This window comes from Rhyacophila brunnea, unplaced genomic scaffold, assembly GCF_057557595.1.
Source record: "Rhyacophila brunnea isolate RB1 unplaced genomic scaffold, BYU_Rbru_1.0 scaffold_14, whole genome shotgun sequence".
Taxonomy (NCBI): domain Eukaryota; kingdom Metazoa; phylum Arthropoda; class Insecta; order Trichoptera; family Rhyacophilidae; genus Rhyacophila; species Rhyacophila brunnea.
The window spans coordinates 10,133,983-10,157,217 of NW_028232796.1; the positions used below are offsets into that span (position 1 = coordinate 10,133,983).

The 23,235-nt window shown below is 34.8% G+C and overlaps 1 protein-coding gene across 1 annotated transcript in view; it reads left to right on the forward strand.

The window, feature by feature from the left end:
• LOC147075595 (monocarboxylate transporter 10-like) overlaps positions 1 to 23,022 on the forward strand; it is a 73,663-nt gene extending 50,641 nt beyond the window's left edge. Inside the window, exons 2-4 of the mRNA XM_085941905.1 lie at positions 11,778 to 12,902; positions 15,345 to 15,428; positions 22,686 to 23,022. Of these exons, the coding sequence (XP_085798031.1) occupies positions 11,778 to 12,902; positions 15,345 to 15,428; positions 22,686 to 22,693 (1,217 nt within the window). The 3' untranslated portion in view covers positions 22,694 to 23,022. The remainder of the gene's footprint in view (positions 1 to 11,777; positions 12,903 to 15,344; positions 15,429 to 22,685) is intronic.
• The last annotated feature ends 213 nt before the right edge of the window (positions 23,023 to 23,235 follow it).

Genomic DNA, 23,235 nt, shown 5'->3' on the forward strand with positions numbered 1-23,235 from the left:
AGCCTCCAAAATTACAATATTTCGGCAAAAAATATAGTACGAGTTGAATTATCAATAGTTATCTGCATGTCCAAAAAAATACACGTAAAGTAATTAACGTCGCCTTTTTTTAGACAAAATTCAGATGTAAGGTAATTAACGTCTCCTTTCTTTTGCGCAAAAATTCAAATGTGAAGTAATTGACGGGTTCTTTTTTTTTGGAAAAATTCAAATGTAAAGTGAATAACAAGCGCTTTTTTTAAATTTAGTTCTCCCGAGCTAGGTAATTTATCGCTATTTTTCATATTCTATTGCCAACTTTTTTTCCGAATTTTCAAAATTATAGTATTTTGGCCGTAGTATACCTGTTTTATATCGTACATATTACGCGAACCAAAATTATAGTACAATAATACTTTAATTATAGTACGGTTGGCAACACTGCCGGGGACCCACAATATCCAGGATTTTTAGAAAAACTAACCAATAATCGGAAATTATTTAATTTCATGCGAAAAAATTGACTCTCATCATTCCCTAAAAAATATTATTGCCAGAGGAACTAAAAAAATGCTCTAAAATGCCAAAAAGAGTTGAAGGGTTGAAGAGAAAAAAGCTGTCAACTCTCATTTTGTCCGGAATTTCCGATAAATGTCCCGGACGTTTCTGAAAAAAAAACCATTGGCAACTCTAGTCTCAACATGAAGAAGGTTATATTAACATTTTTATTTAAATATAAAATAATAAATAAAACAGCTCGCAATTAATTTAATTATTGTGTTGATATGTTCCGATTAAATATAATTCAATTGCCAGTTTTGTAGTAATATTGAAAATAACCGATCACTGTATTATGAAATATTGTCGTGTTTATTCTCAAAACACGTGTCTTGGAATATTTACAATCAAGATAAACAAATATAGTCGATTACTAGGTATTTGCTAGCCAAACGATTTTTCACTGGTGCATATTATGTACATTAAATTTGCGATTTCGTAGGAAATTTACGTTGTATTCTCAGAATTTCTTATCAAATTGTATGAAACTTGAGCATACGGGCATATTATCCAAAATCGACAAACCCACCCATATTGAATTTATCGAGGCGGCCTTTCCAGTGGCGGGCCGTAACCAATATTTTTATTTGAAGTAAATGTAAAAAGTTAAAAAAACAAAACATGTTTTCAGAATTCTATAAGTATAGGAAGGTATATTTTTCATATTTGGTACCGTCTTCTGTCGTAGGTTGGCGACCTACTTGCAGTAGGTACACCTCCCTGTCCTGGGCCAACACAAGCATAAATTCACAGAACAGATTAATTAATAAATATAAATGTAAAAGCCGTCGCCATGGGTCAAAGTTTTGAAGCAGGGTACTTTATGAAGGCCTGGCCATTACGTTAAATTTACGTAACAAACTTTAAAGTATATTATTATCATATGGACCTATTAAAAATAACATAAAATCTTTAACACGTTTTTAAGTTTATCCCATATTTCTCCGTAGCCTGTTATACCACGCCCAATATGGTAAACCATTTCCCATCAATTTTGTGTTCCCTGCATAGACCGCTCCAAATCAATACGCTCCGCACCACACTCCATCTTAATCGAGCATATTACGAGATCTTACGTTTCGGTATGAAGCATCAGCATTTGTTTCGCCTGCAAATGTCTCAGGAGCAGATACCCAAACTAAGGTCGCTACGTACTCAAGTGTGCTTTGACTGCTTTTACTGCCACTCATTCTAACAAAAAGTGGTCATGAAAAACAGGATTAACCGCAGTAAGACTCTAATTTTCCTGGTCCAGTCATATCAGACCACCAACGCCTTGGACATAGAGCCACTTACGAAGGTTGCGTAACCAAGAGAATCTCTTTCTAACCACGTTTCTGTTTGCCTCTACTTTCCACTGCATTATGAGTTGGAGTAAATCATATTTCCCCGGAATTTATGAAAAATAGGACGATGTTGCATTCATACTTTGATCGCTGAAGACGCACATGCGCGTAATGACCAGGCGGCCGATCGATGTAATTAACGTGCATTTTAAAGGTGATAATTAAAAAATCATTATATAGTCAGCAGCGAATGAGTTAAAAGTAACCATTACTCGTTGAATTAATTTGTACGAATATGATGAATTAGTGTACGGCGTGAGTGGACAGCGTTCGGCGGGGCGTGAGCAACTCAAACGTATTCATTCAATGTATATATCTTACGTTAATAATAAGATTTTATAAAATCCAATGTGATTTTGGGTTTATGCTATGTTTTTTATTTATGCTTATATCTTTATGCTGTCATATACACCCTGCCGGTATACGAGTCAATGAATGAAAAAGTGTAAAATAAAATGGAAGGAATTCCAACTTATTTGTATTCACTGTGGATACGCGTGGACGCTGGTCTTGTATTAATTCGTTACATACGTCGAGGCCAATTGCCTCTGTGAGCTATTATTTCCATTAATACTCGATACTAATTGAACTGAATTGGTAAACTCATCAATTAAGAATTTTGCGAATTCTGCATGTATCATGAAAAAATGACAGCTCACTACTGACCCCCTGGGTGAGTGACTGATTAACAAGAAACAAGCATGGTGGTCAATCATTATCAATTATGTATAATTCTTACGGTGCGCGCCTACAAGAACGTTGGGCCATTGCTAAGTAAAAGAGAGATCCAGAAACTTGAGAGTATTACAGCGTGGTATGGAGAGGTGCATGCTGCGCATGAGGCGACAGGACAAAAACCGGAATGATTGTACAAGAAAACAGACAAGGGGTTGCGATGTAATAGAGTTCGCTAAAACCTCAAATGGAAATGGGCTGGACATATAGCTCGAAGAAGGGACAATCGCTGGACAAATCTAGTCGTCCAGTGGTGCCCAAGAGGTACAAAACGTCCGCAAGGTAGACTTAAAGGCCGCCGGATCGATGAAATGGTTAAGTTCTGCGGAAGTAACGGCGGCAATGCAACGCACAGGACCGAGAGAAGTGGAATCAGCTTGGAGATGACTTCATTCAGCAGTGGATAGATCAGACTGATGATGATGATATGTCCCATCTGTTTCCCGCGCAGACATACCTCGCCGACCGGTGTTCACATTAGGGGCCCTTTCCTGCCCGATGGGGAGGTGTGCATGCTTTGTTGACACGAAAAGCGTGTTGTAAATACGTACAGTCGACGTTCAAAGGATTGTGTCTGGTCTATTGCGCATGCAATCTTTGCGCTTTATGCCACGCGCGCTTTACACGTGTTTTTTTTTACAGATCTCCGTGCAACTAAGGTGCCCGCTTGCGATCAAAGAACCGATTGCTGTCTTTATCGATTTATATAATATGTCGTATCCATCTTTACGGAAAGTGAAGAGTTTCGTATACAAATAGAAACCTACGTGATGTAACATATAAAATATTATACTTAAACCTCCGTTTCCTTCTTTTGATTTCCAAAATATTTCACTCACCCAACTAAAGTCACTGCCAATGATTAAAGCTTGTGATTTTTCGACTTTTTTATTTCTCGAGATTGGTCTATTGATTTTTCTCGAATATCTCTGGAATTCTCAAGAAATATCTTCTTTTTTTTCAACTCAACTTCCCGAATTTTCTGCCGGCCGAATCCGTTTAAGATTATAATATTGGAGACTCTTCTTTAGGCTTTTATTATCAATTTTAATCTCTTAATCATAACTAAAAATATTATAATGAATATTCATCATCTGTGCATTCAGCGTAACTGATAACACATATAGTGATACAAATTTTGCAAAATTCTCGCTTTCTAATACGAAATGAAAATCAAGAAATTTCCCTACAAAACATTCTCGAGACGAACTATCCGCACTCCACTTTTGTATCTAAAATATATATAAATTCTCTAGTATTGTATTAGTGCATTACAGTGGCGAAGGGTGGAAGTAGGCTGTTAAGATCCGACATAAATAGTGCACACTGAACTTCGTCAGCCAAACATATTTGTTTTCATTGAACTTAGATTGCAATGATGTGTTGATAGTGTTTGTTAGTTTTTAAAATTCATTAAATCCTACTTAAGCCAAACCATAATCGATAAAAATATTTATTTATCTATAAAATATCTAATAAACCATACATCATTTTAGATATTTCATAGATAGAAGAATATTATTTATCGAATATGGTTCGGCAATCAGCTTAGATAGGGTTTAATGAATTTAAAAAAACTAACCAACACTACATACCTATCTGTAATATATTGTATTCTTAAATCAACGAAAACTAAAATAAGTATGACTGAAAAAGAGTGCATTTTTTTTGTCGGATCATCCGCTGCATACATACACTATTATGGTTTGGTAAGCAGGGTTTAATTCAACTTTAAAAACTAAACAGCACTATCTGCAAATAAATTGTATTCTTAGTTCAATGAAAACAAATAATTAGTATTGCTGGCAAAGTTTACTATGCATTATTTCTGTTGAATCTTAACAGCCTACCTCCACCCCTCGCTATTGGTGCATTAATCTTTTAATACATTAATTTGGTGTGTATATACGTCAGTTATCTATATTGTGGAGTATGCATGGTGTTTTAAGATGCTGATTGGCGAAACCCGGGTTGCAAATAATGACTCAAGTGAAATAGTACAAAGCGATAATAATTATTGGAGTTTCTACCATCGAGTAGCCTCACTCGATAATATTATCTTAATTTGCAAACCATAACCACAGTGTTTACATTATCTGCGCAAATAAATTCTAGTTTGTTTTGATAGCGGGAGTAGAACTCTCTTTGTGCTATTATTCCTCGAAACTTAGTTTTATAAAAAGTTTCTGGCAATTCCGATGCAGTCATTAAATAAATATGTCACTGTTATCGTTTATTTATTTTTGAAACGTTCAATCTCAGCACATTTAATCGAAAAAATTGGCAACACTACACGTTTTTGTTATAATCGTGTCCGGAAACTTGTGCGTATGCAGTTCGCCATATCACACTTCATCGTAAAAAATAGGTTGGTCGGAAATATACTGCCGTATATTAAAGAGCGTCCAATCTTATTTGTTAGGTTAGGTTAGGTTTTCATTCTTGAATTCATGAATTTTACTAAAATCAGCTAAGTATGCACATTGAATTAATGTTCATATTGAATCTAATAAAATTGGAGACCGTATATTATTATACGGGCATCTCTTTACAATAAGAAAGCTCACGGCCAACTGTGCTACGGTGAAATCTTTTACGTACAATTTCACATGTAACCTATTATAATACGACACCAATATTATTGTAATTTTCTTACCAATACCAATGCCTTTTCTAGACCTAGAACATCTGTATATGAACAATGTTTTCCACCCGCGGCGGAATAAAAGAAATATGGCCGTTTGTATTACAACTTTTTTCGCATATAAATGTATGTAAAAAGTTTTGCAAAGTCCGCATATGAGATACTATAATATGTTAAAATAAAACAAAATGTCATGAATCAGCGGTCTATAAAGTCGCAGGTGTACGGTTATATTATTTATTTTATAATAATAACAGAGTGGGTACGGATCTCGAGTGTCAAATGTAAATATTATGGGATACACTTAAACTCGTGTTAAGGAATACATTATTTTCAATAGTAACGTCTGTCATATATGCACATAAATATGACGCGCATTCAATATTTGAGAACAGTCAGCGTTTTTTGTGTCCCTTGGTTCAAAAATCGGTTCAACCGGCTATTAGGTCCACAGGGCCATCTGAGCTGGTCGCCACAAAGCTCGATTTGTATTGCTTTAAAAAAAACTGTGGCTTCATATTTCAAGCACGAAGTTGTTTTCAGTTTGATTGTTTGGCAGTTTTATATTAGCGATGGATATATTTTATGTATTAGGTATTTATATTGTTGTATGTTCTCCATAATCATCTTTACATGGATACTCTTAAGTCATATAAACGCAGTCAAAGCATACCTGAGTGCTACTCAGATTTACTAAGAAACTGAAATACTCAACTGATACAAAGAAGCAGGCAACCGATCTCGAGTAAGGAAGAATACGGGATATATTTAAAAACGTGTCAAGAATACGTCAAATACTGACTACTGCTCTCGGTTTATGCATTGACGCTCAGTGACGTCCCGTGGGGGTAGGCGGATTGAGCGTCGCTTGGGGGCGGCAGTTACCCAAAGGGCGGCAAATCGAGGAGAATCATTAGGTATATATAGAAATAGCTACCAAAACTTAGTTATAACGACCATGACAAAAATCAGCTCACAGGTTGGAAACAAAATGTATTAATTAATTTTTAACAACACTTTTCTAGTTTGCACTAGTTTACTTCCGTTACGTTCTTGGTGAATAGCAATGACACGCACAGATTTGCGAATTATATTTGAATTATAGGTTAGGTACATACTTACCTAATTTAAAATTTATCCATATATGTTTGCCAGTCACTCGCCAGTTTTGGAAGTTGTCAGGTGTATTTTTAAATGTACCTATCTGAAACAGTAGACTCGTAATATTGTCTATTGAACGGAATTAAATTAGATTTAGTGGTAAATATCCTGTTAGTACTGTATCCATACAACACATTTCTTAGATATTGGATTCATGAAAGGATGATAAAAAGACGTACCTACTGTATAAAAAAAATGTGGCGGCATTTTGTCTAGGGACGTCACTGGCGACGCTCATTTAATATTGGTGTATTACACACACTATTGCACCTCTATAATGCGTGGGTCATTTTCGTAGGACACTCACACATTCACGACCCTACGTAAAATTTACTGTATTGGTATATAGCCAATCGGAATTATATATATTATCTGTTCTGTTTTGGCGACATTAGTCTTAGGTAACTAATCACCAACACGAAAAAAGCGCTCGACGCGCTCACTACTGAGTAGGCCTCCTCCCACCCGCGCATTACCCTTCACCTATGTAATAAGGGGCCCAAGAAGCACAAAATAATTATTATTACAGCGTCTCTCATAACAAAGCAATAAAAATATTATATTATTTCTCGGGGCTTGTAATTAAAATCGAACACGCAATAACTAAACAAAGAGTACACTGTTCTTATATAATGGCTTCTCGCCCGTCTTATCGACGACGCTTCGAGGAGCGTGATTTTGCTTGCTGTGTTCAATGAATGGACTACGTTGTATTTTCTTTAATTCGTATCGCTGAGAAGCGAAAAACGGTGACTCATGGGGCAGGCGGGCACAAGGCGTCGTCAAATCCAGTGTGCGCTGGCGTATTTGATTACGTTGTATTTCCGATGATTTACGCGCCACTTGTAGAAATTTTGCGCGAGCGCCCCACTCGCTGCGTCAATGGGCTTTATGCCTAAGACAATCCCTTACATAAACAACTGGTAATGCTTCACAACCTCTTCCTTGAAAGAAGCAGGACCATGAGGGGTGGAGAGTCTTATTCGCTCAGAAGATGATTACCTTTCAGGGTAGGTCACAATCTTCAGCTGTGAGGGAACGACCGAGAAGAGAGAATCCCACAGTGGTTAGATAATGTTGATATTGGTGACTTGAATATCCTTGTTCCGTACTACAGTTTGACGTAATTATTTAGTCGGTCACGTTGTTATTGAGCTGACAGTCATAGATTCTACATATTTCAAAGTTGCGAGTCAATTGAATTACAAAGAAAATACAGAAGACGCGCACTTGTATGCTATTTTCAGAGCTCCTCAAAATTTGTACTAATGAAAGCATGATACAGATACGTGCGGGGGTCTATTCGAGCAGTGGCATTTGTTATTAAAGCGAAATTTACCGCTTGCCAATAAAAATACCTATCATGATTTTTTTCAATTAATACATTTGTTTCTTTGTATCCAGGGCTGGGGTCATCAATCAACACAACATTAAAAATATTTATTTACAATTGTAAAATACGCTTAAAATTTATAAAAAAAAAAACTATAAAATGTCAGATTTTTGTTAGTACCTACCTCATATTTTATGAATAATTTTATCATCTAACTGTAGTTTGATAACAGGGAACTCAGAATTTATTTTTCTTTTCTGTGTTTGATAAATTATTTAGGTACCTACGTGACATAATGACGATTTTTGAAAAAAATCATAGTTATATTATGTAACATATTTTTTTCTAATTAAAGTCGATCGATTGCCAATTCAACCATTTATTATTACCACAAGCTCCACAATCAAAATAAAAGATTTCATAAACCGGGGTGCTCGATAATTTTCTGAAAATATTAACATATGTAAGTATAATTGTACCTATATTTATAATAGGTATACAAAAATAAATATGTTAGATTTTGTTATTATACCTACCTACCTGGCTAGCACAGTCAAGTGGAATAATAGTCTTTAAACTTGTGACATGCAAATGTTGTCAGTGCCGCAGGCTAAAAACGGACTAAATGAAGTTTCGTTATAACCGTAAACAAATATATAGATAATAATTATATAAAATAAGTGAATTTAATTACTTTTAATTATTAACAAACCGGAACGCAATTTAATTTTTTTCCTCATTTCGAGCGCTGTATTATACAATTTATTGTAGGTGCACATTGAAAACAAATGCATAGAAAATTAATTGCGTTAAAAGTGAATGATTAGGTCACATGCGTTAACGCTATACCTACATAATTTTCGATGCGAGACTTAATCCATTTTTGCCTGCAGTTTGAGCAACACAGCACGGCGCTTTTCAAATATCTACAATGGAATTTACAAATCATTATCTACTACATACATTCAATCAAACTTTAATAACAGTGTGACCAATATAAACGTAATGGTTAATTTTTACATACATCGACACCATAAATCATTACTTTGTAGATACGCATTTTTGTACGCATGGAATGTATGCAATGTCATTAAAAATATTAAAACGGCTATTGTGATAAATAAAAATATATGCTTAGGTTTCTGTTGTTTGGATTTGCTAATTTGTTTTGGAACTTGTACCCAGGTATAGGTAAATCGTTTTACAGTGGCACCATGGGTACGGCAAATGCGGCTTGCAGTTGTAGTGGTATTGTTTGCTAGCATTGAAACAGGCATTGTCGCAAGCAATTCAATTGTAGAATGATTTACCTATAACACTGTGCTTGTACCTAAAGGTTGTGATTAAAAAATCTCGTCTCGAGAATTCTCGAGAAATAATCATAAATGGCCAATCTCGACTCTCGAGAAATTATCTTTCCGGAATTTATAAAAATCTCATTTCTCGAGAAATTTAAAAATTGTAATTAGGCTAAGCTGCCAACCGCAACCGGAACCGGAAAAAAGGCCTTAATTTCGATTCTGAACAGAACTTCTTAAATTTGTTGATAAAAAAATGGGGCAGGAAATCTAAAAAAAAAAAATCTAAAAATCTGGAAGAAGAGGTAATTTCGCAATAATGTCGATTTCTCAAGAAATGAAATATTTTTCATTTCGTGAATAAATTCTCGGATCTCGAGAATTGAAAAATGTCGGGAACCACATGCTCTACTTACCCTAAACAATTATATAGGCATATAAATACGTATGACGAAAAAAAATAATGTGTGCTATTTATGGCGGATCTTAACAGCCTACCTCCACCCTTAGCCACTGATGTATATTGATAAAATATATTGAGAAATTAGTATAATAGTTATGTGAAAGCCAAATCATCTAAATCCCGTCACGGAATTTCGGGATCAGGATCCCACGTTTCGGCATTGCAAAACCCTAATACCTAGTATACCTAGTAATATCATCATCATCATCAGCCGGGGTCAATCCACTGCTGTATGAAGGCCTCCCCAAGCTTTCTCCAACTCTCTCGGTCCTGTGTCGTTCGCTGCCACGTATTTCCGCCGAACTTTACCAGTTCGTCAATCCAGCGGCTTTTAGGGCGACCCTGTGGCCGTTTCGTACCCCTTGGGTACCATTGGATGACGGCATTGGTCCAGCGGCCGTCCTTTCGGCGAGCAATGTGCCCCGCCCATCTCCATTTCAGCTGTTTGGCAACGTCTATTACATCGCGTACTCTTGTCTGCTTCCTAACCCATTCGCTTCTCTTACGGGCATTTCGCGTGATGCCCAACATGCACCTCTCCATGCCTCGCTGTGTGACTCTTAGCCTTTGGACATCTCTCGTGTTGAGGGTCCACGTCTCGCAGCCATACGTGAGCACGGGTAGCACACATTGGTTGAACACCCTACGCTTAAGACATAATGGTAGGTCACTCTTGAAGATACTATTCAGACGTCCGAAAGCACTCCATCCCAGCTTTGTTCTTCGAGCAATTTCATCGTGCATGCTTCCGTCTATGGACACCTGCTATCCGAGATAGATGTAGCTGCTGACTTGCTCGAGTTGGGTGCCAGAAATACAGATAATCGCAGGGTCTGAAAAACAGTTCCTCATCACTTTTGTCTTTGAGACATTTATCTTTAGACCGACCGTTTGACTGACATCCGCGAGTTCTTGCATTCTACCTTGGAGGTCTTTCGGGTTTTGAGAGAGTATAACATACAGACATAATAATATACTTATGGGTATTATGTCGAAAAAATAATACCTATCTATATTTATTTACCCATCCTGTTATTACGCCTAGCCGTGTTCGTATATTCGTGATTTTTTTAAATCACCAAACAATTTAGTCTTGATTTGCATCACATTAAATTTCAAATATATTCAATAGCTTGAGCATGATTAGAATGCAATTCGAATATCTGCGTTGTTTTTATGAGGAACTCAAAGCAAGGCCAAAATGCTGTTTTTTTGTAAATGTATAATTTTTAATTTATAATATAATAATATATAATTCAATAGTCAGATTACTTGAATGAGGAAGTCATTCATCCAGCTTATTATATACATGCACCAGAATTTATTCCTCAAAATTGAGTTCAGATTCTTCAAGAAAATGTATTGGGAAAGAGTGTTATTTTCTCCTATACCTATATGTAAATTTAGAGGATTACAAGTTATATCCATTTATATTTTTTTTATATATTAAAAATATTAATACTATGAATTGGTCAAAAATCTCTTCATTACAAAATAGAAAACTTAATAAAATAAATTTTAATAATAAATATGACCATAAAATAATATGTAATAATAACCAAATTCACATTTTATAACATTTTTTTTAATCGTAAGTTTATCTTTGACTTAAAATAAAATATATTTGTCTTTTTAATGTTTTCAAATACATAATATTTATATTATCAAATAAAATGTCTCAAATTGCAAGCTTCGTATTTTTCCGCTATGTGCCTCTGTTCGGTAAAGACTTCGCCTTACATCCAAAATTTTAAGAATAATAATATTATTATTCGTCCCTAGAAATAATTTATAGTGATATACATATCTACTTTATTTAATTTTGTGAATATGTAGGCAAGAAATACACGAAATGAAATAAAATTAAAATATATTATGATCCACCCACGTTGCAGTACAAAAAATATTCTAACGAGGACTATATCTCGTGATGCCACCTGACTTCTGAATGCAAAATCAATCGACAGGCTCAGTTTTAAGTACAATGGAAATATTTTTAGTTAGGTAGTCTTTTTCAATCCCTTTGTCAACTCTTTCTTTCAACAACCACCGACCCTCGCGGAACCCACAATTTTACTTTACCTCTAATTTGGGAAACGCTGTCTTGTCAATCTTCTCAGCTTAACTACTCTCATAAATTTTCCGTTAATTAGGTGTCTGATGCATGAATGCCCTTTTCTCGCAGCTAATCTTCTCCCGACCAACACGTAAAGATACTCTGTGAAGTAAATATTAAAAATAATTTTCTCGTCTTTTTCAGCTCTCGTCGGATCTCTGGCGATCGGCACGATGTTCTTCCTCTCCCCCGTGGCCGGAATCCTCACGGACACCTTCGGCCTCCGAAGAACGACACTCCTCGGCGGGGCTCTGGCAGCGGGAGGCATGCTTCTCTCGTCGTTCTTCTGCGACAGCGTTGGAGCGCTCTACTTCACCTACGGCATCATGTACGGCATGGGAGCCGCCTTGGCGTACACTCCTTCCCTGGCCATCCTGGGCCACTACTTCAGCAAGTACTTAGGATTGGTTAACGGCATCGTGACTGCCGGAAGTTCTGTGTTTACCGTCATCCTCCCGGTCATCCTCGAATACTGTATTACGGCTTCGGGTCTTGTCGCCAGTTTGAGGGTTCTCGCCGCTCTGTCTTCGTTCGTCATGGTCTGCGCGTTTCTCTTCAAACCGATACAACAACCGACTGCGCCCGTCGCAAAGGTCGGAGGGAAAAGTTGCACCGCCATTCTCGAGTCTCTGGTTCACGTGGAAAACTGGAAACGGAAAAAATACGTCATCTGGGCACTCGCTATACCCTCGGCGTTATTCGGATACTTCGTTCCTTATGTCCACATGGCGACGTTTGTGGAAAAGACTTTTGGATCGAAAAGTAATTTACCGGTAATGTGCATTGGTATCACTTCCGGTTTAGGGCGAGTAATTTTCGGCTATATCGCCGATCTACCCAAAGTGAACAGGATCCTCCTTCAGCAGATCTCTTTCTACAGTATCGGAATACTCTCAATGTGTCTGCCGTTCGCCAGTTACTACGGTCTGTTGCTGACGATCGCTCTGGCGATGGGCCTGTTCGACGGATGCTTCATTTCGCTGTTGGGCCCTATCGCCTTCGACATCTGCGGACAGAAAGGAGGCACCCAGGCGATCGGATTTCTCCTGGGGCTCTGCTCGATACCTCTCACCGTCGGACCTCCGATCGCGGGGATGATCTTCGACCACACGCAGTCTTACACTCTTCCGTTCCTGCTGGCTGGAGTTCCGCCGCTGGTCGGGGCCACCATCATGTTCCTCATCACCTTCGTGAAGGAGGAGCCCGTGGAGGAGGACCGCGAGATAGTCGCCAATGGCCACGCCGTCAACGCGGACGCGCGAAAGAATGGTAATTTAAAATAAAAAGTACTATATGGACTCCACAGCAGTGGGTAAGACTCTATACTAAACGACAGTGGCGAAGGGTGGAGGTAGGCTGTTAAGATCCGACATAAATAGTGCACACTAAACTTTGTCAGTCAGTATTTGTTTTCATTGAACTAAGACTACAATGTGTAGGTAGATAGTGTTTGTTAGATTTTTAATTCAATTAAACCCTGCCTAAACCAAACTGTAGTAGATAATAATCAAAACATATTCGCTTATCTATAAAATATCTGAAATTATGCCATTAAATCATACATAATTTTAGATATTTTATAGATACTGGGACATATGTTCCGGATGCCGCCAAAGAGTGCGACACTTCATACCTTTGTGGCACAGCCTCAAGGGTACCGTCGTCGTGGCCGGCCCTACCTCACCCTGCAGAGGTGGAACAAAAGCGATCTACGCGCTGCAGGTCTGGATCTGGAATGGCGGGAGGTGCAAGAGTTGACAATGCCTATGCGTTGGCTATGCCCCAACGCTGGGTCGTGACAGGGTGAAAGAAGGAGAAGAGATAGAATAATATTGTTTATCGACTATGGTTTGGGTAGGCAGGACTTAATAAATTTAAAAAAACTAACCATCACCATCGGCAATATGTATTCTTAATTCAACAAAAACAAATAAGTATAACTGAAAAAGTGTGCACTATTTTTGTCGGATCACCCATAGCGTACCTAAACTATTATGGTTTGGTTTAGGTTAGGCAGGGCTTAATTCAATTTTAAAAACTAACCAGCACCATCTGTAAATTGCATTATTAGTTCAATGAAAACAAATAAGTATGACTGACAAAATTTAGTGTGCACTATTTATGTCGAATCTTAACAGCCTATCTCCACCTCTCACCACTGATCTTAACAGATTTTCCCATCCATAACGGTATCACTCATAATTGTGTGAAAATTGATTATAAAAGGGAAAACATAACAAACATAATATTTGTGCCCAGAATTTTGAGACATTTTAACCAAAGTACTAGAGACTAATTTGTATATTACAGTTTCATTTAGAAATTAGTTTTAAATAAAACTTCTTTACATACTTTCACAAAATATTTGATTTCCGAGGATTCATGATTCCAGGGTTGTAAACATACTGGTTACTTATATATTGTAGTATGTACCTATTAAAATATATGAGTAGTCTCATAGTATACACTAAATATTATAATGTTTATTTTTACAGGCGTGCTGATATTCCCCTGGTTTATTAAAAAGAACTAGATTTCCCCTCAATATCTGAAACCTCTAAAGCTCTATGAAAAAAGAAAATTGTCTTTGGCACTGGAATTCAAGAACACAGTTTTAAAATAAAATTTATTTGTGTTTTGCCTATACATAGGCAATAAATATTTGACATTTAGGTAATGTTTTTGTATCTATCTTTTTGTTACTTAGCTAACTTAAGGGGGAACGTAATGAATGCCTCTTGACACAGATACAAAAACTGCGATTTAAAATTTTTTACTGATAATTAACATTTTGAAGTATTTTACAGATTCAATATTGTGATCATATCGTATTCGATATAAATAAAAAGATTTTTATGTTAGGTACGCACATTTTTATTTTCAATAACAATCATTGTTTTTTAAAGTCATCGGTTAATCCTTAAAAATCAGATAATGGGAACTGAAATACCTAACGGGTGTAGAGTAACAGGCAACCGATCTCAAGTATGGAATAATATAGGATAAACTTAAACACATGTAAAGAATACGCTTGTCCTTCGGTCTGACAACTGCTCTCGGTTTATGCATTGACGCTCATGTAATATTTGTGTATTGAAGGTTAAAACACACACTATTGCACGTCTATAATGTGTGTCTCATTTTCGTAGAAAACAAACACACTTTCAAAACCTTGCGTCAAACTGTAGTGTATTGGGGAATAGGCTATCGGAATTCTATTTATTAATCTGCTCTGTGGGAAGAATTTATTAAACTATTTTGTAATGATAAAAATAACGATAGATATGATAGATATAAAAATATGATTAATATCTTCGGCGAACATATTATATTTTTAAATGCGAGTTTATTTTTTCTACGTACTAATAATTTTTTTTAAATATTTTAATATGTAAATTATCAGTATCTTTACAATGGCCCAAGTCAGACAAATGTTGACACCCTTCGAAGCGTGTTGATGTACCGACACCGTGTCGATCGACAGGAAACGTTTGCTGACACAACGCATATGACGTCACCCACTTCACAATGATGAGCACCATATGACCATAAATATTTGTCTGAGCTGTGTGATTGTGAAAGCCAGCATTGAATGTATTAAATTGTAACTGTCGCTAGAAGCATCACCTTTCAATAATACGACTGTTATTTATATATTATATATTTTTTGTATCTTATATTTTTTTCGAAAAAACATCATTTTGATTTCAGACGTCAACCATTCGGAGAAGACAAATGGTTTCTCGAATAACCACCTCTCGGAGGCGGTTCCTTTGACAGCGCTGGTCACGTCAGGTACCATCATGTGGAATTTCTATAACACGCCATCCTACCGCTTTGTCGCACCATCGCACCCGATCGATGTCAGATACCAAACACCGACCCGCACGCGATCTTCAAACGCAACGCTACACCACAGCGTCCATGTGCCTTTTAACCCCCCTTCTATTAACACCAACAATCAGTATTTATCTTGCCACGCATCATTCGCTAACTCCTCGTATCCCGAAGACCAATACCCCCGAATCAATCCCGTGTGGCCGCTAGCCGTCCGTAACTATCGCTGTCGAAATGAAGTCACTGCGCCGTTGGGGATGACACGACTCTATCAGTATTCTGTACTCTGATTCTGGTCTTAGATTTAAAAATAAATATAAAATAAAGATTCTCTACTTTTCTTCAGTGCCAAATTAAGATAACCTCTAAATCGATGACAGTTGATAGTGAAAAATATACCTAGACATTCATAACTTGAGGGGCTCAAAGGTACAATCAGCCAAACCACTATATTTTTGATTTAGACTGTGGCAACTTTGACGTGAAGCGTGGCCGTTTCGAGAACTACAATACTGACAATGCTTTCATAATATATCGCAGCAGACACTTCAATTTATAATTTTCGCACTCTAGTTTTACTCTGATTTTAAATCTCAAATATCTATTTCAATAACGTAAGTTTTTATTAATAACCTACCTACTAAATTAAATGTTGAAAGTGAAATACATATGCCACTCAACATATTGTATAAAAATAAGATTTTTTAAATTTCAAATACACAATTCAGATTAATAAACAGTTCATACGACATTTAATTCTAACGTAACATAAGTATTTTAATACATAAAGTCAAAATGTCAGAAGATATATTGGTTTTTTATTGTTGTTGTAAAACACAATAGATAAGTGATGATTTTAAAAACAACACTATTCTTTAATTTGTTTTGAATCGTCTTTCGAAAAAAGAAGACTTCTAATCTGTGAAATCGCTGAAGGCAGTTTCATTTTAATGTACTTTGGTATTCAAAATATATAAATGTTCTCTTTCGTTTAAAAAATTAGTTGTCCTTTTTTACCACCACTTTCATACGTTTAGGCACCATCTCTAAGAAAGTTTTCTTCATTATCTTTGATGATAAATGATAATACGTATCATTCTCAGGTTAAGATAGTATCTTCAACTGTATTCAAGAAGTAATTTTTCACTTGGGTACCGCAATTATGAAGGGTCCAAAAAATAAGTTAAATAGAATGAAGATCATAACGATATAAAAGTAATTTTTAAAGAATATAATGTTAGGTTAGTTTAAATCTCGAACATAATATATTTTTACAATAAGCAAATCTAGATATAATTTTGATGGACTGAAAAATTGCATTTCTAATTCTCGTTTATTTTTAACTGATTTATTAATTAATTGTTTTCACATATTAATAGTTTAAATCAGTATAATATATTTTATGCATACTCTTTCTCAGACTTCAACAAAATTAGAAAATCGGCAGCCAAGGTAGTTCGACTCCCGTACCTCCTTCCTATTCTTTCCATGATTTCTGTAAATATAATGTATTATCTGTTTTCAAATTATTTTTAATTTTGCTGTGAATAATAACAACACTTTGTACATAATTAATATTTTAATAACAAACATAACTTCATACTACTTCCATGGTTTATATTATTTTCATCATGCCATATTGACTCGAATGTAAGGCGACATCATTTTAATTTATATAATATTAAACAATAGGACTTTACCAAAGCACCTAGTTAAGCTAGACATGCATTAATAAAATTAATGAGATATCATTTTCCTAAGGGAATTATTGTAAAATAGAATATAAATTTTTTTAAAACTTTAAAATACTGGTCAGGGCTGTGCTTGGCGGGGGTGTTTGGGGTACGCAGCACCTGGGTGGTAAAATGCCCATATAAAACATTTCTTAATCTTAATGTTATTTAATATATATATCAAGTTCAATAACACAAACTGAATCATATTGCGTTGACATATTCAATATCCCGACGATGGCCGAGCGTCTTATGCACCGGCTTATAATGTCTTGGGTCCCAGGTTCGAATCCTGGGTCTGGCAAATACAAACATTATTTTTTAATTTGTGTCGAAGTCAGAGTATAATAGGTTGAGCAAGTGGCTAACACCCATTTCTCGTAATAACCAAAACTCTACTCTTTGGAGGCCATATGATCCAATTAGGATAGGACATGGTCAAAAAAAAAAAAGAATTATATGAAGTTCCACGTATGTTGCGTATTGTCAAAAGTTGTCAAAACTAAACGAAATAATTTTAACAAATAGGTACGCAATTTTATATTCCAATTTGGGTGTTTTTGGGTGTTGAGGATAAAATCTCTAATCTGTAACAAATGGTTTACAATGTGTACAAAAATACCAAAAAGCATTCTCTCAAAGTCTCAATAACATGAGTCAGTGCCATAGTATCATAATAAAAATGTTTCTACAAAAACGAAGGTGCCTGCAAATACAACGTAAAATTATGAAGAAAATGAATTTTTTGAATGAATAGTAAAAAAGTCTGCCACCTGTGACTTTTGCAATTTTGTTTTAAATTACTAATAATTTCTATAAAATTGTACTTACAAGCGTTGCTGATAATTCTATTGATCCATACAGATCGATAATTTGATGAAAATAAAATAATTATTTAAACATTTTATTATTTATTTAGTGGTGCGGCAATTTTATGTTGGCATCCAGGTGCCAGCCACCCCTGGCGTGGACCTGCTACTGTTAAATATAGACCACTGAAGAACACAATAAATGCCAATATACCAATTGTGACATAAGCCATTGGTCATTAGGGAAGAACTTACCTAATGAATGTTCTTGTTTAATTAGCCTCGGAAAAGGTGATATAGAATGACAATAATACAATTTATAGCCTTTCATTGGTGTATGTATACTGTATGTGAGAATTATATCAATTGTACAGCATAATACCTATTACCAATAATTAAATAAAAATTTAAACCTTCCATTCGGGTCAATATGATATGTCTTTATTGTTGACTAGTATCTTAATACCCATAGTCTCATTTTTACCTAGATATTATTAGTTATATGTAGGTAGTAAGTACCTAAATTAGTAATTAAAATATTATTATTGTTAATCTTGTATGAACGTTTAGATAGTAAAATAGGCATCCATTTTACTGAGAATTTTATCACTATTTTATATTAACCATACCCAACCTAATATACTTATAACATTATACCCCGTTTGAACGTGCATAGATTTACTACTGACGGTACAATAAAATGCATGTGAAAACATATATTATTGTGCAAGTTGCAAGATTGCATGCATGACTTAAAAAGTTCGGAAGCTTCTGAATTTTCACGTGACAGTAGGGATTTGTTCGATATCTGCACCTGCGCAGTAGAACGATAGTGGCGAACCTGCAGGAATAAAAACAAACTACACCGCACACTCATTTTGAGGTTAACTGATTTTCACGACCTGTCAAATAGTACTACAACAACATCGCGTGTCGCTTACTCTTGATGTTGTCATTGTATGATACTATTTGACAGGTCGTGAAAATCGGTTAATCGGTTCGCCACGATTGTACGATCGCACAGTCCGTCGCTTGTCGCGTGAAAATTCAGAAGCTTCTGAACTTTTTTAATCCATGCATGCAATCTTACAATTTGCACGATAGTATGTGTTTACACGTGAATTTTTTTATTATGACTGCGATAATACATACATACTGTCAGCAGTAAATCCATGTATGTGTAAACAGGGTATTCCACTGGAATCGATAACTTTTAATGTACATATTAATGTATGTGGGTATATTTTTCAATTATTGGGGGTGGATAATCAACAATGTGACACAATTTATGCAGGGGATAAAAAAATTGTGACAAAATATAACATTGGCGGGATGAAGAGTTACAAAATGTCCAAAATCGTGTGACGACATATACGGACAACCACTAATTGGATATCAAGATTTGATACATTTTCGAAAATGGATAGTGATATTTTATCAATTTAAAAGCATGTAAATAATATAAGATTTTGTTTGATCATTTCCAGTACATAATAGTTTTAAGTACCTACCTAAGTAGTCCAATATTCTAGAAATCGCTTGCGCTCTTGTACCCTATCATATTATGTTCAGTTTGATTGTCCATTCAGCTATCTAGGGAGTTTTTTTATTGGGAATGCCGCCATCTCAATTTCTTAGATATACAAAACCAATTTTCACACATTCTCGAACCCGTCAAGACCCGATGGAACAGTTCAAAATGGCATTTCACTATCGAGGGAAGTTGTTGGATCGACTAATCTATTCGTTTACCCGGTTGGCCCAAAATGAAACTCTCTGGACAATTGAAAAAGTCATAACATCATTATGTACAAACATTAATACAAAATTATAATTTGTGTATAAGTTGTGACCTTTATATTATAAATCAGTGGCTAGGTAATATAATGTAGATAGATTATTTCGTCACCCCAAAAGCAAAAGGGCACTTGTGCTAAAATAGAGTTCTGAGTAAAATGCATTCAGAGCACAGGTGACTTATAATTCAAAGATTGAAATTTTTTATTATTCAAGGGCCCCTTTTCTGCAACAAAATCATTTTTTTTTGAACAAAGGACTTTACATATTTTAAAATAATTACACATTGTACCTACTCATTTCTGATATTATTTTTGTAACCGCTGCACATAGACTGGCAAAAACGTGTACATGTAATGTTTTTATTATACGTTAATTGAAGATTAGTTCACAAAATTTGTAAACTATTTTGTATTTAATACACAAGTGACCTTTATTTTCTTTTGTAATTTCATGGATTTAGCCTCTATAAATGCCATTTTGCCTACAATGTAGAGAAAAGAATTACGAACAAAACTACATTCATAACTCAAAACCATCAAAATGTCACAAGTGCCCTTATGCTTTTGGAGAGACGATTTGTAACCCTATTCTATTGTTTTTATTTTTTTTAGGTAACCAATGTATTCATCGTTGAAATTAGAAATTTGTGTAACCCCAAAAATGTTACTTTACAGAATAAACACTCTATAGACAAAAAACATTATAGTTTCCTATGGCTATGTTAAATCATCTATGGATTTGAGTCGCTTAGTCGCCAAACCCGCTCTGGGCGATTTTTCAATAAAATTAGTTTTGAATGTACGTGTATGTACTATATTGATAGGTTTACCAGCCTATTGAGGTGCGAGTTTTAAACGCCCTGTTTCGTAGACGGGTAGATATTAACAACGGCCACTAGATGGCATTCAAAGTCAATTTTCGATTAAAACATAGTTACACATTTTCCTAGTTTTAACGACGCAGTATGCTTTTATTTAATTTATTGGAATTAAAGTTTTTTTTAATCATAATTTTACAGATAGGAGTCCAAAATACAATACGAAATCTGTATAGGTAGTTAACTGTGTTTTACTTATTCCCCATTGGCTTAATCATTGATGATGGTATTCCGATGCCTCAAACACATCATTATTAATTGTACATACATACTTACTCACTTACTCTTACTTCTATTGTAAATAATTCCTCTGTAACAACTAGGGCCAAAATACACAGACCGCATTTTGCACTCCATATGTCTTCAAACATTCATTTGCGAAGTGGTTAGTATAATATCGTCACTGTTCTGGCAGAAGACACTAATTCGAAAAAATTAAATATTGAGTTAGTACCAAAATGTTACTTATTTTAAACTTTACCGTCTGGAAACCGTCTTAATAAATAAACAGTCTTTATTTTAAAGTCATCTTTTTTACGATTACTTAATAAACTCGCATGATAGACTATTATTTCAAACATTTTAACAACTTCAAAGTCAAATTACTCAAAATTAGTATTCTCCAGTTAGTGTGTTCTGCCAGTACAGCGACGATATGTTTTATTTGTTAAATATTTGTACTACAAACCGCTCTGTTTGTTTTGATTCTACGCATTCTCTACTAATTATTCTTCTTAATAAACTGCTAAACTTTCCAACTAACTATAGTAATTTGTGTGATGTTAATTTATACTATATGAAATTAAATTGATTAAATCAACCCATTATAGACAATCGGCGCCAATTCGCTGCTGCTTGGTCTTGGTGGTAATGTTTGATTTATTTTATTTTTATATATTTCTTAAAACCCAAAAAAAAAATACCTACATATTTAAAAGGAGAAGTATTTCAATACTTACAAAAATATATAATAGATGGCGTTTTAATGCTCAAATTATCCATCTCTTGTGTGTGAATCAAAGCACGCAGTACAACACTATAAACCGGGACAAAATGATAAACCGGCCGGGACTTTGGGACCAGGACAATCCCGTTCAAATTGGGACGTATGGTAAGAATATTTATAACAATATTGTGGATCTCATAAAAGTAGAATCTTAAATACGTTTTGCTATTGTTTAATAGTAAAAAAAAAGAAACAAATTTTCATTAAAATTCAATATTGAAATCTGTATACATTTTATTATAAAACTTTGTATTTAGAAATAGAAAATATCAGTTTTTTTGCCAGTATTTTAATTTTTGCATTTTTATATCATTTAACACTGGTGGACTGTAACTGTAACTATTAACTAAAATGACTATCTGACAGGGCTACACTACTGGTAGGTACTTTATGTTGTAGATATGTATATTATTAATTTCTGTAAATTAAACTATATACCTATTTATAAACCCGAGAGGTCTGTTAGAGACGGATATTATTAGAATATATGTATGTATTTAGCAAAAGCTAACAACAAAAAGAAACTCAGAGTTTTTGGTATTAATTTATTATGGATGACGGTGCTCATATAGGTTGAAAGTTAAAAATTTACAGTATTTTTGGGTATTTGACTGAACAATCTACAAATTTTGTTGAATATATTATATTCGTGTCATAATGATGCCACATCTTTACTTGTTATATGAATGTCAAGTGACACAACCACTTCGTGAGACGGTCCATATTCTTACCGGTTGAAGATCCAATGAAATTGAATATTGTAGGATAACGATTCGGACCACGAAGCACTTTTAATATTCTAATTTAGCCCTCCTCTAAAACAGTTGAACGTCCTCTGTATTAGTGTACCATATTTTGTTATGCAGTAAAAAAAAAACCAGAAATATTCATTGCTAAATAAACAAAAGACGACAGAAAATGTCCTCTCAGGTGCGAATTCATGCTATAATGTTTATATTCTGATTATTTTATTGTACCATTATATTTCAGAGTCATAAAGGAGAGCTGCAGCGATGGAATTATGATTTGATTGAACAATTCATCCCTTCAATTGTTTTGTATAAACGAGTATTTAAAAAAAATGGACAAATTAATACAACTATTTCAAATTCTAACGCCATATCCACACTTTCCGCTGAGACGTTTCACCTAGCCACTCGATGAGATTTTTCCCGTTAATATTTGATACACGAGGGTGGTCGAGCGCAATACACTGTCGTGCTTGGGTAGTTTAGGCGATAGTGTGGATACGACATGATGCATATTATATATTTATAATATATTATTGTGATCTATATCTTTACAAAACAATAAAATGTAATTAATTAATAAATTAAATATTTTTGACACAATTAAATATAATATCATATCCTTATTAACCTATAGTCCAAAAATATTAAACGTTGATTCTTTTCTAACTACAATTTAGAGTTTTGGAATTATTTTCTTGCAAAGAGAAATTTGAATAATAATTATTCAAAAACATTTTGCATTTATTTAAAAATGATTTAAGTAGATAAAAGATTTAAACATGCATTCT